Source organism: Pyxicephalus adspersus, chromosome 3 (assembly GCF_032062135.1).
Source record: "Pyxicephalus adspersus chromosome 3, UCB_Pads_2.0, whole genome shotgun sequence".
In the NCBI taxonomy this organism is placed as follows: domain Eukaryota; kingdom Metazoa; phylum Chordata; class Amphibia; order Anura; family Pyxicephalidae; genus Pyxicephalus; species Pyxicephalus adspersus.
The window spans coordinates 122,158,333-122,174,246 of record NC_092860.1 but is presented as its reverse complement, the minus strand read 5'-3'; the positions used below and the strand labels follow the sequence as shown (position 1 = coordinate 122,174,246).

Below are 15,914 nucleotides of genomic sequence, written 5' to 3'. Positions count from 1 at the left end.
GTTTGGAAGATTTAAGGAGTTAGAATACTGTACAAAAAAAACCCTTATTTTGCTGTGGACCTTAGATAGGGACATTCAAATATTTAGGGTATTAATATGATTGTTTATAAATTCATTATTATGCAGTTGTGGAGTTTTTGTTAACTGTACTTTTACATTTTTCAGGTACAACGATATCTTAAACTTACATTTTTGTTTTAATTATTAGCAAAAAACACATGTATGTATTTAGTGTCACCGGCCCACCTCCGGAGTTTCGCTTCACTCTCCAATAATTTATTATTTTCTTGTGCTACAAGTGTAAGAAAAATGTTTTCAAAACATAACACTATTGTGCAATTTCTATTTCAGTTTTGTCTGACGGTCCAAATGCATAAAAAAAAAAATCTGAAATAAAAAGTACTTTTTAAGTGTTTGGTGTTTAATTAATATAAAATATTTACCATTACCAAGCAAATATACACAAATAGGATTTAAAAAAAGTAGAAAAATATTTTATTTCTATGGAGCAATATTACTTAAAAGCATCAACATACATAAAAAGGTACAGAGCTCTTCCAGCTCTCTATATAGGCCGTCCATCTTTGGGGGAAGAGCAGGGTTGGTAAAAGTGAATAAAGGAACCTGCCTATTGCATGCCCAAACTAAAAACAGGGATGCGGCAAGCTGGCTTTTTGGTCAACAGCATACAAAGATCGGAAAATGCTACATAGATAGCCCGCTCGTAGGTAACTTCATATTTACTGTTTTGCAGGCAAAGTAACTTTAAGACATCCTACTCTAATACTGGACCTCTATGTGGTATCAATATTGGCAGTGACAGGCAACCAGATCTTTCACATAGATCACAAGTGCTTGGGTGATAAGTATTTACCATCAGAAAGAGTTAATATATAAAGAGGTTCTTTTCTTTCACACCTATTTTATATAGAGGATCCCCTTTGGGCATTTTCACTTATGTAGCCGTTTTGAATGCATTAATCCAGGTTATGTAAGAGCACTTTAGGTAGCTTTGCTAACAGTCATGGCTATTGATTTTGCTATTCAGATCGAAGCAATACACATAGTTGTCCCTGCAGCCTACGACCAGCTGGTTCAGGCACACCACCGGAGAAGAGAATATCTCCCCCTCTAGTGTACATTGACTGATCAGAAGCCCGGAGTGAGCATCCAGTATCCACAAGCTTCCATCTGTAGAGGCAGCTGCCAGTAGCTCTGTGTTCTCAGTGTGTGGGTTGGGAAACACAAATGGTGTTGCATATACTCGTGAGCTGGTTTTATATTTCCAAAGTAATTCCCCCTTCGTGCTGCAGCAATAGATAAAGCCATCATGTGAGCCAAACATGACTTGCTTGGATACAGTAGAGACACACGGTGATGAAAAAATAGGTCCCTCTGTGGAAAACTGCCAAAGCTTTGAAAAAGAAAAATGCATTAATTTAACACTGGGCAAAGAATTGTTTTAACAGTGTAGTGAGTGAGGCAGATTTATAAAAAGCTGTACAGAAATCCATATATTTTCTCTGAATTTGACAGAGAAAATATATTGGAGCAACTAACAAAAAGAATGTAATTTGTTTTCTGATGGAAAACGAATACATGAAAGATGTAAATTTACAGTATGAGTGGAGGAAATGGGGTCTCCTCTGAGTACACCAATTGTGAGAAAAGGACAGGAGTTTCCATTGTTACCCTGCTTCTGGAAATGCAACTTACGTGGCCAAATCCATCTTTAATAAATTTGACTCACAGACCTAAAATACGCATGCTAAATAGAAGTGCCAGGAAAGTACAGTGGTACCTCCGTATAAGTCCGCTTTGGAAATAGGTCAAACTTGGTATAAGTCCTGTTTGTACACAAAAAATTTTGCTTGGTATACAACCTTTGTGCTAGAACTTGTATGGGTCAAAATGAGTCATAACACCACGCGCTACCCTGATTTGCCTCTCTCAAGACAAAGCCACGACTGCCCACAAGCGTCAGTACGCCAGTTGCCACCATTCAGTGAACAACCCGCGCTATAACTTTCTGTGAATTACATAACATCTCCTCCTCCTCCATTCTCAGCACCATCCTAGTAGGCACTCAACTCTTCTCAGCAAGGTAAAGTGAGGGTACATTTTCATTTATTTCATCTAATTGCTTTAGTATTTATGTATTTTAGTATTAGGAAGTTTACATTATTTTATACAGCCCCATCAATGTATAATTTGCCAATAACTATAGGATTTTTTTTCACGGCAACGAATTATTCATTTACCCCTAATTTGGTATGGGAAAAATTTGTTTGGTATAAGTCCAAGGATCTGGAACGGATTAAGGACTTATAGCAAGGTACCACTGTATTATAATTACCGATATACTAGTTTACTGACTGAAAGCATTAATGCTATACCTGAAGCACTGAAACAAAATTCTCCATAGTATTTCTCACCTTTTCTCCCCAGTGACTGAGACAATAAAACATTGCATCCACACAGCCAAAAAAGACATGCTTGTCACTGCAGTGCAACGTGGAAAATACAGGTTTGCCAATGTCAGTCTTCCACAGACGCTTTCCTGTGCTCTATAATGATAAGAAAAATATTTTACATACTGCATTCAACAAAAAAAATCTGGTCCTGCATAAGAAATGTACATGACAAAAAAAACTACATTAATAGCTAAACTGTACTACTACAGGATCATTATATTAAATAAACTATTACAGCATTACTTTCAGCTGTGGTGGACATCCTAATAAAGACAATTACTTACTGGATTGATGGCTAGCACCAGGCCTCTTAGGGTGGCAGCATACAAATGATGGGGGTCCATGTTTATACATGGAGAAGAAAACACTGCAGAAGCCTGACAGTGACACTTCCAGACACACTGTTTTTCCTGCAACATAAAGTGAATATGGATGAAATGCAGGAGATGTAACTAAAAAACTATGATCATCAAATAAATTAAATATGGAATATATTTAACCTCCCTGGCAGTATGAATACTAAGTATGTTTAAATGTAAAAGCGGTACATTTAAAAATACTTAGTATTTTAGGTTTCCCCCTTGGTCCAGCTTCTTAGCCGCAAGCTCACATGCCCGGCCAGCCGGCATCTGCTTCCCCTGGCCTCAAGTCCCCAATGTTCACACGCCGGGGACGCAGATGCCAGCCCGGCATCGACAGGTTACACAGATGCCAGGCTGGCATCACCAGGGGAAGAAGATGCTGGGCATCGACGGAGGACGCCGCCGGCACTGCTCATCAGGTAAACTGTTTAAACTCCCTGGCAAATTCCACTGCGACTGTGGCTCCGGGTTACCGCTTTTGATATGGATAATTTACCCCAAGCCACACTCTGGATTACCGCTAGGGAGGTTAATTAGAAGGTTTTCTGCCCAGATTGTAGTTTAAAAGCTTTCTGGAAAACCATCTGTTACGGATATGTTCTAATAGGAAACCAGATTATACATGATCCTCTATTTAGGGCAGAATTATATTATACGCAATAGGCAGTTCAAAAATTAGAACAGATTGAACATACTTCAATATTTAGAGCATACAGATGCTGGTCATGTGATCCGACATATACAAGATCACACATGGGATCAATGGCAGGAGAACTCTTCACGGAATCTCCAGTACTAAATATCCAGTGTGTTGCTCCATCATTTCGCCTTAGTATATAAACACCACCATCATAGCAACCTGCATCACAAAAAAAAAATTGCAGTTGCAGTTAACATTCTTTTTTACACCTCCTACATAGTACATTTATAAATTATAGAGTTAGAGCTTGTTACTTTCACTTTAGTGTGATCACTAATCTGCAGTGTCAAGGCTTTGCTAGTTGAGCCTTGTTGCTCTCCATTGAGCATGATAACTTATTTACAGTGTTAAGCCTTTGCTAATTGAGCTTTTGCTCAATGTGTAGTGAACAAAGTTCAAAATAATTGCAGAATATGTTAAGGCAAAGCACCCATGTACAAACTACTGGACAAGATCCTATTAGATTTATTAGGTTATCTCTGTGCCAATCCCAATTATCATAAATGCTAGTGGAAAATAACAGAATCTTCACCAATCAACAAAGGTAGGGAGTTGCATAAAGTAAAACTGACACTCCTTTCTACCAGTTCACACCAAGCACCAATAAAGTGTAACTCCCATTCAGGTTATGCTGTTTCCTTCTCTGCCTTTGAAATAGCTTTCTCCAACTTAAATCAGACAAACTTTAAAGGGCAAATAACTGATAACTGATTAAATGGTTATCTGTTAATCATATTATGATATAAAAAACAGATGCAAAACAACAGTTAACACACATAAAAATAACTAAAATGAAATGGACCGAAAACCATTAAAAGTTCCCTTTAAACCAGAACTGTGTTAAAGTAAGTGAATGCTAGAATTACCAACAATAATATAGTTTCCACATGCAGATAGTGCAGCAGAAGATTCAATACGATCTCCCAGTATTCTTTCCCATATGAGTGTTCCAGTTTGCAGGTCTAGAGCTTGCATTCTGTGTGAATGGGACCCAATGTATACAGTCGCTGCAGACTCTTCACTGGATGACAAGACAAGAAGAGGTGATGCATCAACACATTTACTTGTATCAGATGCCCATCTTTGTTTGACAGACCAAGTTGATGTACCAGCTGAGGAAGCTTTTGGCTGTTTGTGGCCTGGATTATAGAATTCTAAAAAACCTTGGTCTTTTATAAATCCAGGTTTCATATCACACTGCCATCCATCTGATTCTGAGTGTGAATATTCGTGATGAAAGCATCGACTACCTCTGCTAACAGATAGAAGAGAACTCAAACCTGCTGGTGAACTGCTGCGATAATCTGCTTTTCGTTTTCTGTCATTCTTGGTGCTTATATCCACAGTTCCATAACAGCCCTCCGTTTCATGTATCCTTGCTTTACCCTCATCTTTTTCTGGGAAAATAGATCTAATAACATGCTTGCCGACTGCCATAATAGTATCATTGAATATCACTTCTAGAAGTCCTGGCACAGGTTTACCAACCAGAGCCTCCACATCTTCCTGAAATCTAATGGCCTTTAGAGAGTCTCCACCACTGAGAAGAAACATAGAGTCTTCCACTACATCTGGAACATCTTCAGGAAATCCCAGACTGGTCTAAAAAAAACAAAATAGGTATTATTTACCAAAGAACACCTGGCGGGAAAAATGAAAACCATGCAAGCAGACTCTTACCTTCCACATGGCATGCAAACTTTTCCAGAAATCAAGTCTTGTCTGGGATTCAGGTTTACTCTTCTTTTCTTTTAAGTGATCGCCATACAATAGACGTAAACTTGAGTAGTCCAGTTTACCTTAGGAAAACATGGACAAGGTAAAAATTGTTTCACTCACTGCAAAGTTGAACAAATCAGCTGAAAATAGCAGTTCAGCAGCCATCAATTACATACACAATTTAGAGCAATTTTTTAAAACCCTTCCCTAACCAGAGGCTATTCATGTCTAGATGTCGAGGACTACTAAACAGCATTAGCATGTGTTTGGTACAGTAACAATGATTCTAGGATTATTTGCATACCTAAATATACTTTAAAGTCTTTTATGTACAATGTTGCTATTATAGGCGAACAGGCTGCGCAAAAATATATTTTTTTCACATTTGTTACTTTCTATTTTATATTATTTTTTCTCAAAGTATATCAAAATCCAAAACATTTTTTTTATTTTATATAAAAAAGAAGAAGGTTAAAAAACAGCAGGTATTTTTTTTTTTCTTCATTTTTTTTATATTTTTTTTACTTCACTTCCTGTGCGCAAATCAACAGCAAGTGAAACAATATATTTCCAACGTGAAGGCCAGCTATCACAGGGATAAGTATTTACTCTGAAAGAATTCCTCCTCCATTCCTCCGTTCCAGAGGCAATGTAAAAATTTGGATTTACCCACAGCTTTATTCTTGGTGACATTGGTATTACTGACAGTTAAAACCAGTGAAGCCGCAGCAAAAACCTGACAGTGGTTATATCCCCTCACCACTCTATCAAAACCTAAAAAATATCTGTTAGATATTATTTTTCCTTGTATATGTTATTTTTTTAAGCTATGCTACTGAATCTGACAGTTACAGAAATAAATAAATGGCATTGCAGATGTGTAATGCAGCCTGGAGTTACAATGGTGGTCACTGGGATAATGTCCTTTTTGCAATGGTGGATTGAAAAAAAGAATTCTCATTACAATGGTGTACAGTCTTGTCTTTTTTATGGATTGAGGTGAGGTCTGAATAGGACTCAAAAGTCACTTTACAACTAATCCGATTAATAGTAAACCAAAATGGCTTTGTTGGAATATTATTTATTACTTTATATAATTATATGCTTTTAGGGACCAGCTGGCAATAATGTAAAGTTTAGTATAAATAAAGTACATTTTCTTACCATGATTTGTAAGAGGTAGTGTGTCTAGGAGAATGAGATCATCAGGTACTGCATAACTAAGAAGATTTGACTTCACTGCTCTCCATAGGGCTTTCCTGTCTACAGACCCTCTAGGTACAATAAAGAGGATGAGGTGTTCATTGTTAGACCACATGACTGCACACGCCTCCACTTGTTCAAGTTTTTCTATTACCTAAAATAAATGGTGGTAAACTTTGGCAACTTAGTTTTCACAGACAATATTATTGACTTTAATTATAAATCTAACTTACCTATCAGACATCAAAGTAAGATTTACAGATGGAAGAACTAAGCCCAAACTGACCAGAAGGTCAGGAAACAAGCTGTAAACTCTACATGTTTGGAGCATTGAATCATCATAACTAAGGATAAGCGAGAATGCCTCTGACATTTTCGGGAAAATTTCCTCCAACTTCCGATGGGTCCGCAAAATTTTGTTGAAATTATTTTGTGGTCCCATCGGAAGATCGAGAAAAGCATTACAGGATGCTTCCCACGACTGCATTCATAAATGCAGCCAAGGGAATCCTCCTGTGTGCGATCCCCGGGCACTGGAGGTTAAATGAGGGCAAGCCCGAGGATCGCACACGAACAGGAGGAGTACCGCGGCTGCATTCATGAATGCAGCCGTGGGAATCTTCCTGTGTGTGATACCTGGGCATTAGAGGTTAAATGAGGGCCTCAGGTTAAATAAATGTCGATTCGTCGTGCGATCCAATTTTAAAATCTCTCTTGCTCGTCCCTAATAATAACCCAACCTACAACTGAGTAGAATTCTTTATGGTAATCCATTGGGCCTGCAAAAATCTAATCACAGTTCTCTGCAACCACTACAATGCTCTGACTTCAACTACATAAACAACAAATATAGTGTGTATGTAAAAAAAGATAAAGGCCCAATAATTACTATTGATGGAGATATTTAATTCACTTTTTCAACATCTTAATGACAAAGCTTTACATTTGATCTTGCACAGTTGTATGAGCTTCTCTACTGTTATACATTTGCTTACTCTGATTTCATTGGAAAGTGTAAGCGTCTTACAGTGTGCATTAAAAACTGCAACAAGATAGAGTCTTATTTCCCTATTATTCTTATATCTTATTTCTTGGTCGAGGAAATCATTTTTTTTAGTCTTTTCCTCCCCAACCCTACTGTCAGAGGCTGGCTCCTTTCATTTATTTACGTTCAGTTATTTCAGTCACAGGAGGCCCAGCATAATGTGTGGGTGTTACCACTGATTCCTGTTTCCAAGAAGTCATGTACAGTACCCTGACGGGCCCTCCCACCAGCCACAATCTGTCTGGATTGCACAGAGACCTAGTGATTATGTGACTGGGTCTAAAATAAGGTATGTAATGAAAACAAAGAAATGATTTCATAAGCAAGCTGATAGCGAGAGAAAAGAGAAACAGGGAAGGCAAAATGTAGCCAAATAAATCTCAGTTTAAGGGAATACAAAAAATTTGTAAAAATGTCCCCTTTCTTGAAAGCATCAAAAGGGATCTATTTTGATGCTATAGTATTAGCGTATCATACGGTTGAAGCACCCACCCTGAACACAGCACTGGGAAGCATGGTAAACCAAGATATTATGTTTATTATGACTATACCTGCTGTATATATTCAGTATTGAGCCTCTTGCCATGAAGCTTGAACTGGTTGTCTCTGCGTCCAATGTAGTACATGTCCCCATTTTGTAACCTCACCCAGTCTCCAGTACTTCTCATTGTTCCACTGGGCAGAATAAACTCATCATCCAAAAAGCAGACCCTTTGTTTTCCTCCTGCATGATCAAAAAAAAATTAAAAGTATTATAATGGGTTTTTTACAGACACATCATGTATGACATGTACACACAGGGAAGCTGAAGAAAAATTTTTGTGAATGTAGAAGAAAGAGGAAAAAAAGACAACATTTCAATTAACAATCACCAGCAGAAGACACGCTACACACTTCAGCTATATACACTGCAGTTACTCTGTCCATTACCAAAACACTAACTATAGAACTGCAAGCTGCACATTGCTGGAGACACAACACTGAAAGACTACTATAAATCCTAACCCTTAAAATGAAACCCTTCACCTCCCCCAACATATTAAACCCTTATCCTCATTCCTAAAACCTAGCCTTAACAGTTTACCAGCTGACTCAAGGTAATATATATACAATATTATATATCTTTCAATGCTAGCTAGGGGCTTGTGAACACCTGGCTCCATTACTTTGTGTTTCTAATATAAGATAGTGATACACTATAGTGATACACTGTAGAAACAACAAAATGGTAAGAATCACAGGAATCATAATGGTAAGAATCACATGTTCTCCCCAGCCTCTTTTAACCTGGCGTCCTACCCCGCACTTTCTGGTGACCACCAGGCTGTTTTTGGGTGGTCACTGAAAAGTTGAGTCACAATTCAGATGCTGCCATCCCATGTAGTATATTAATAAAATGTAACACAGCAGTATAAACAGTAGCTACATTCTGCACTATAAAATGTTCTGTCAAGTTACTGCAAAATTGTGAAAGAGAACTTTTAATCACAGAAAACACCAGAAAGAAAAATATTTTCTTAGCACCTAGGAAAACTTGTCCTTCTCCTTCTTCAATCATCTCGTTATCCTCGTTACGGACTTCTAATATTGTCCCCCACAGTGGCCTGCCTAAAGGTATGGGTGAATCACTTCCAGAAGAAAAAGAGAGAAAGAGTTAAACATGGGTGATGGAGAAATGGGTAGGCAAACATGTGATTTTAAATCCTAAATGTTAAGCAGGACTTTACGGAAACAAAAGCTTTGACAAACTACAACTTATCTTTTTTTAGCCTACCTATCAGATCCAAAGAGGAAAAGTAAAAATAAAGGAAGTTTAATAAATCATCAAGTCAAACGCTATGTACAGACACTCTATTAGAGTTACTAGAAAAAACTGATTACAAGAGGGCAACCAATGATGGGGAATTACTACACTACTAAAAATCACTTCTGGTATATTTAGTCAAAGACAATAATAGTAAGTGGTTTCTAAAGCAGTCTCTCCCTAGAAAGAGATACAAAATTTCCAAAAGTCAGACTCAATATTTATTTTTGGTTGTATTCGTGAAGTGATTGCAGATATTTAACACCAGTCAACTGTAGTAGTTAAATATTTTTTTAGCCAATGGTCTTGCTAATGGTCCTTGTGGGATGCCTAAAAAAATCCCAATGTGAGCTATGATCACAAAAAATTTTACCATACCAGAATCAATTGCTGTTTGAGGAATATCAGATTCACTTCTTTATGAATAGACCTCATGGAATATTTATTATGGAGGTAGGGATAGTAAGAAATTTTCTGCAGCTGGAGAATTATGTTTACATTGAATGTTACTAGGGTTCAGTTCTATTATCTATGAGTGGGATTATGACACAACCTGGGACAACAATAAATGGTAACGGCAGTACTGAAAATGGCAAAAAGTATGTTTAAAGAACTAAAGAAACCACTATTTGTATTTTAACGGTCCCATATAGAATTCAGCAACTCTGTGGGGTCTTTTTAATTTAACATTCATGAGCTATCTCTGAAGAACGATCAGTCACCTCCACTGACAACACGTGGGCCTGGATTAATGACAAATTTGCTGCTTTATAAGGGGACCCCCTAATCTGAATGAAAATGACTAAAGTGGGTATAGTCAGTGAATTGCTACTTCTGTCTCTATTTTTCTCACTGGCAGATCTCTTTTATTGATATCCTTTAAATTAAATTACCCTAAAAGCTCCATCTGTACATTATATAAGGAAAATGTATACAAAAAATTATTTCGATGGCATCATACACCTGATGTATTACACAGGTTGTTCCCCGTTGTGGACCCTACCTGTTGGCGATGTGGGACACAGCGAGGAACTTTGGAACATGTGTTCTGGTACTGTCCCATTATTCAGAGTTATTGGGACCGGGTCCATAAGCTGCTTCAGGATGTAACTCAACAACAGTTGTCACTGGATCCGCTTACCCATCTATTGGGGTCACCCTTCACGGGTCTCCCCAAACCTACTGGCAAACTGATTGCCCATGTCTTAGTGGCAGCTCGCACCCCGATTCCGATCAGATGGAAGCCTCCCTCTTTGGAGGATCTATATACCCGTATACAGGACCTTCGCCTAATGGACTTATACAAAACAAAGTGGATAGATTTGAAATGATCTGGGATCCATGGGACACCTTCGATGCTCAACTGCAAGCTTAGGGTTTAGTTGTGCTCAATTTGCTCCGGTATACCTCACTAATAATGCCCACCTGCCCCCCTTCTACCCCCCCTCTTATTGTTCATAAGGGTTATTATTTTGACTGCCTATATGCTCCTGTTTATTCTTTATTGTATGTTTTTTTTTCTCTCTCCCCCCCCCCCCCCCCCCCTCTTTTTTTTTTTTTTTTTCTCTTTCTTGTTTTTTTTTTTTTTTGTTGTGATTTGTTTCAGCAATACCGAATGGCATTCTACTTTGGGCTTTGGCCTTAATATTACTTGACAATAACATTACTACCTTGGACGAGGACATATACTTTGATTGTTGGGTATCTTGCTCTACCTGATGTTTATTGGTATTATGTACATTGATCCTATACCTGTATTGCTGTACTCCTTGTGTATATTTACAAAAATTCAATAAAAATTCAATTTAAAAAAATAAATAAATAAATTACCCTTAAAATCAATAATTCCAGAGTTACTATTTTTTAAACGTACATGTATATAACATTACAAATTAGGACTAAAATGACTGTAAATCTCAACCACTCATAATAACGATAAGAAAAAAAAAACATTCACCTACCCTGCATGAGAATTCAAAAGAGATTCTGGAATCTCATAGCAAGTGGCCCAGCTGGACACTTCCGTTATACCATAAAGGTTGAAGAGACGAGTTCTATTGCCAGGCTCCTTCCAACGTCTCAGCATGCTGACAGGTGGGAACTGTTCCCCTCCAAGAGCTAACACTCTAAGGGATGTTTCTTTGGACAGCACTGAGGATTGAATGGAGTCACAGCTAAATCTTCTCAATAGGGTTGGCGTCACCTGAAAAAAAAAACACATAGCTAACTATATTCTTAACGCGATCCTTTCCTCAAGGTATAAGAGCAGTCTTTCTAGGACAAGCAAATATAGAGTAGAAAAACACTCTTTGCACCCTACTGAGCTGGCAACATAACTAGGCATTTGGGTTACACAAAAGTGTAACCGTCCGGATAACCGTCCATTTTACTTGTAATCTACCTTTAGGAAGCCATGCACCTTACCTGGAGCACAGTGACTCTATGCTGCTGGAACAATACACGGAACAGATTTCTGGGCATCATTTTAAGGTGCTCTGGCACAATAAGCAGACAAGCCCCAGAGGACAATGCAAGAAACATTTCAATAACAGATGGGTCAAAGCTTAGAGGTGAAGCAAGGAACAGAAGGTCCTTTGGCGACATGGCGAAGATTGATCTGAAAAGAAAAAAATAACAATTGTAGGGAGTAATTACCATTCTGTATACAATAAATTTCTAGTACAAAAATAAAAATTATAACAATGTAAATAAAAGCTCTCCCTGTAAAGAGCATATTAAATAAATATTTCCTCTGCCACCCATGCATTCAAACACTGATCCAATGAAGAGAGTTTGCCTGGAGATTCCAAGAAACCAAGATTTTAGGAACTGTCAATTTCCTGGTCTTATGCTGACAGGATAGCAAAGGTATAGGGGTGCCGTGGCGATATGAGAGAAGCTTTGCACCTTGGACAGCAGGATAGACAAGTATCTACTATCTTCTTTACAGAGAGAACTGGAGAACTTTTATTCATGATTTCATTTTAGTGTTGCTTAAATGTATTTTTAGTTATGTAAATTACTAAAATCAGAGTGAACCATACCATTTTTTTTGCTAGGTTTATACCGATTTTTCAATCAAAAAAATTAAAATACATTTTAAAATGATAATGCATTTTAAAACCTCATTTTAATATCTTTAAATCAGCACCTTGCAATGAATTATTACTGAGGGGTTCTGGTGTCACCTGGCAAGCCAAGTAGTAAGATAGGAAGGTGTTAATCACAAGACAAAAGTATTTTGCAGTTGGAGTAATCTGCATTTATGTATTTGATCCATGTATTTACATGCTTATCGGGAGCACTGCTATAGGACTTTCAAAGTTAAGAAAATTGGTTTGATAATAGGGGAAGTATGAGGCATTTAACTGCTTCTGTATTGACAGCGCCACAGATAAGATGGCAAGAAATCCTACATTTTTATTCTTTGGTTGCTATGAAACCAGCCCACATACTCAGATTTCAGATGCGCTAAATATTCACTCAAGAACATGGGCACGACTATAATTTTTTAGAATATCAAATAATCACTCACTGCCACTTTTTTACAGCTTAACTAACACTTTTTTAACACTATAAGAGGAGCTCAATAAGTCCAGTCTATATAAATTATCTGTAAAGGTTGTGCAGTTGTATAGGAGTGACAGGAAATCTATACATATGGCCATGTCCATCAAGACCGAGAAGGTTCCCTGGCATTGTCAGGATGAATGGCTTGGAAGAGAGATTGGATTGCAGTGAATAGTGTTAAACTATGCAGGCAGATCTGCAGTGGTCTGTAAACTAGCACATTCCCATTCTGGGGAGGGTAGAATCAACTCCGGTCCAAAGAGTTAAGAGAAACATTGGGCGCAATTTATTAAAGCTCTCTAAAGGTAAAGAGGATACACTTCCATCAGTGAAGCTGGGTGATCCAGCAAACCTGAAATGGACTTCTTCAAGTCATTTGGTATTTGCTAGCAAATGTTTTGAATCCTGGACCAGATTCATTCCAGGTTTGCTGGATCACCCTCCTTCCCTGATGAAAGTGTAACCTCTCCAGCCCATAAATCAGGCCCATTAAGCCTTAATTCCAATCTTTAGGTTTTAACTGCTACAGCTGGATTTTTAAAGTAAAGATTTATTCAATTTGAAAATATAAAGAATTATTTCTACATAATAGATAAATACATAATAGACAAATTAGGATTGCTATTTTTATCATTAATAAACAGTATTTATAAAGCGACAACATATTACACAGTGCTGTATATTAAAAATGGGTTGTAAATGACACATACAAATAATTATACAGGAGGAAGATAGACCCTGCCCAAAGGAGCTTACAATCTATGAGGTGGGGGAAGTAGTGCACCGTCTCTTATATTCTCCTGCACATCAACACTATTGATGAGAGAAGGAGGGGAAGAAGAGGTGACTAAGAAAACAGATGGTAACTCATTAGAATTAGGAGTACCATAATAATATCAGGAGGAGTGTTGAACGGTAAACTGAAATTCCAGAATACAAATAAAATACCAAATCTTAATCCACATTACTAGTTGCTAACACACAGATGTCTACAGGACATATAGGGACCTGATTTATTAAAGCTCTCCAAGGCTGGAGATGATACACTTTCATCAGTGAAGCTCGGTGATTCAGCAAACCTGCAATGGATTTCTTAAAACCCCTTGCTATTTGTTAGCAAATGTTTTCATTCCTTGACCAGATGCATTTCAGGTTTGCTGGATCACCCAGCTTCACTGATCTTCTCCAGCCTTAGAGAGCTTTCACAAATCAGGCCCATAGTATTAAGTAGATAATAAAACAAATAACATACTCAATAAAATATATGTATTTTCTTGAATATAACTTACGAAAGGTGCTGAATGTTCGGTACAATACAGCAGTGAGGTACACTGACTATTTTGGGTTTGCCTGTGGTTCCAGAAGTGTGCAAAACATATGCCAGGCTAATTCTGTCTTTTTCTAAAAACTCATCAGATGGATGCCTTATGACTGTAGGGTGCAGGGCACTGGCAGTCTGATCATGGTCATTTTTAACTTTTGCATCTATATCATTTATTTTCTCAATTTGCACAGCCTCAAAAATTGTGATGTCCAGATGCTGAACTCTGGAGGAATCCCTTTCAATCCAGTTTGGGAAGAGTTGTCTGAAGACCTACAACACATACCAAAAAATGAAGAGTCATAAACAGGAAAGTTTTAGACTGAACTGTGGGCATATTTACACAGATTTTTTAAAACAAGAATGTGCAATTTTATTTAAATATTGGTCACCTTTGTCTATTTCTTCCAGACATGCATAGTAGTCTAATATAAAACAACTCCCCCACTTTGTTTCCATGCAGGGGTTCCCATGCTGATCTTTTTGCTTCTGCAGCGTAACTGATCTTTTACCTACCTTCTTTCTGTATTTTTATAGGCAGTCTGTAGTGGGAGAAACCACTCACATCCTAACTCTCAGCAGAATGACATTTTAATTTTACAAGGTAATAGAGGTTCTCAAGTACACAATCTCTGCTGTTGGGGATTAATTTTATTTCCAATTTTAATGATGGGCCGGAGAAATCAATGAGAATCTATTTTTTGGAAATAGGAGGGGAAAGTTGTAGGCTGCATTCAGTTAATTTACAACCCACAGGTTTACACAATAGAACCATACTATGTTTCATGCTTATTTCCTACCAACAACAACAGTAGAAGAGGTAACTAAAATCTGTTCATTTTCATATGAAGATTGAGGACTTTAGACAAAAAGGACCTGATTTATAGAAGTTATACTATTATCGGGGAAACCTGAGTGATCCATCCCACCTAGGATTAATCTGGTCCAGGTGTAAAAACATTTATCCGTGAATAGCAATGATTTTTAGGAAAACAATCATTAACAAATTCCAGGTTTGTTAGATCACCTGGTCTGCAAACCGCTGTCCTTTACCTGCCTTTAACCGACCCTTAGGGACTATTTCCTCCTCTAAGACAAATGATGGTGCATAATTCCTCTTACAGGTACCAATGATGGAGAACTTTTTTTTTTTTCACTGACACAAATGATGGGAACAATTCCTTCTACTGAACCCTGTATTAGACACTAATCCTTCCTACATCCATGATATGGGACAATTGCTCTTATGAACAGAAATAAGGGGAACTATTAGTTCCACTTACAGCAATAAGAGGGGACATGTTATCTTACTGACGTACAGGATAGAGCACTGTTCCTCTTTTTTGACACATATGATGGGGGCCTATAACTCCCATGATGGGGCACTATTCCTCCCACTGACACCAATGATGGGGCACTAATCCACCCACTAACACCAATGATGGGGCACTAATCCTCCCACCGACACCAATGATGGGGCACTAATCCACCCACTAACACCAATGATGGGGCACTAATCCGGCACTAATCCTCCCACCGACACCAATGATGGGGCACTAATCCACCCACTAACACCAATGATGGGGCACTAATCCTCCCACCGACACCAATGATGAGTCACTAATCCACCCACTGACACCAATAATGGGGCACTAATTCACCCACTGACACCAATGATGAGGTACTAATCCACCCACTGACACCAATGATGGGCCA

General features: G+C 37.9%; 1 protein-coding gene across 3 annotated transcripts in view; it reads right to left on the bottom strand.

The window, feature by feature from the left end:
• Positions 1-400: 400 nt before the first annotated feature.
• Positions 401-15,914, bottom strand: part of AASDH (aminoadipate-semialdehyde dehydrogenase) — a 20,156-nt gene continuing 4,642 nt past the window's right edge. For 2 of the 3 annotated variants that reach the window (XM_072406207.1, XM_072406208.1), the window contains 12 exons: positions 14,167-14,471; positions 11,732-11,924; positions 11,269-11,510; positions 9,028-9,131; positions 8,055-8,227; positions 6,420-6,612; positions 5,217-5,335; positions 4,403-5,138; positions 3,532-3,695; positions 2,759-2,884; positions 2,436-2,567; positions 401-1,414 (listed from right to left, as the gene is read on the bottom strand). In XM_072406207.1, coding sequence (XP_072262308.1) covers positions 1,016-1,414; positions 2,436-2,567; positions 2,759-2,884; positions 3,532-3,695; positions 4,403-5,138; positions 5,217-5,335; positions 6,420-6,612; positions 8,055-8,227; positions 9,028-9,131; positions 11,269-11,510; positions 11,732-11,924; positions 14,167-14,471 — 2,886 coding nt within the window. In that variant the 3' untranslated portion in view covers positions 401-1,015. The remainder of the gene's footprint in view (positions 1,415-2,435; positions 2,568-2,758; positions 2,885-3,531; positions 3,696-4,402; positions 5,139-5,216; positions 5,336-6,419; positions 6,613-8,054; positions 8,228-9,027; positions 9,132-11,268; positions 11,511-11,731; positions 11,925-14,166; positions 14,472-15,914) is intronic. The other variant, XM_072406209.1, reaches the window with a different exon arrangement.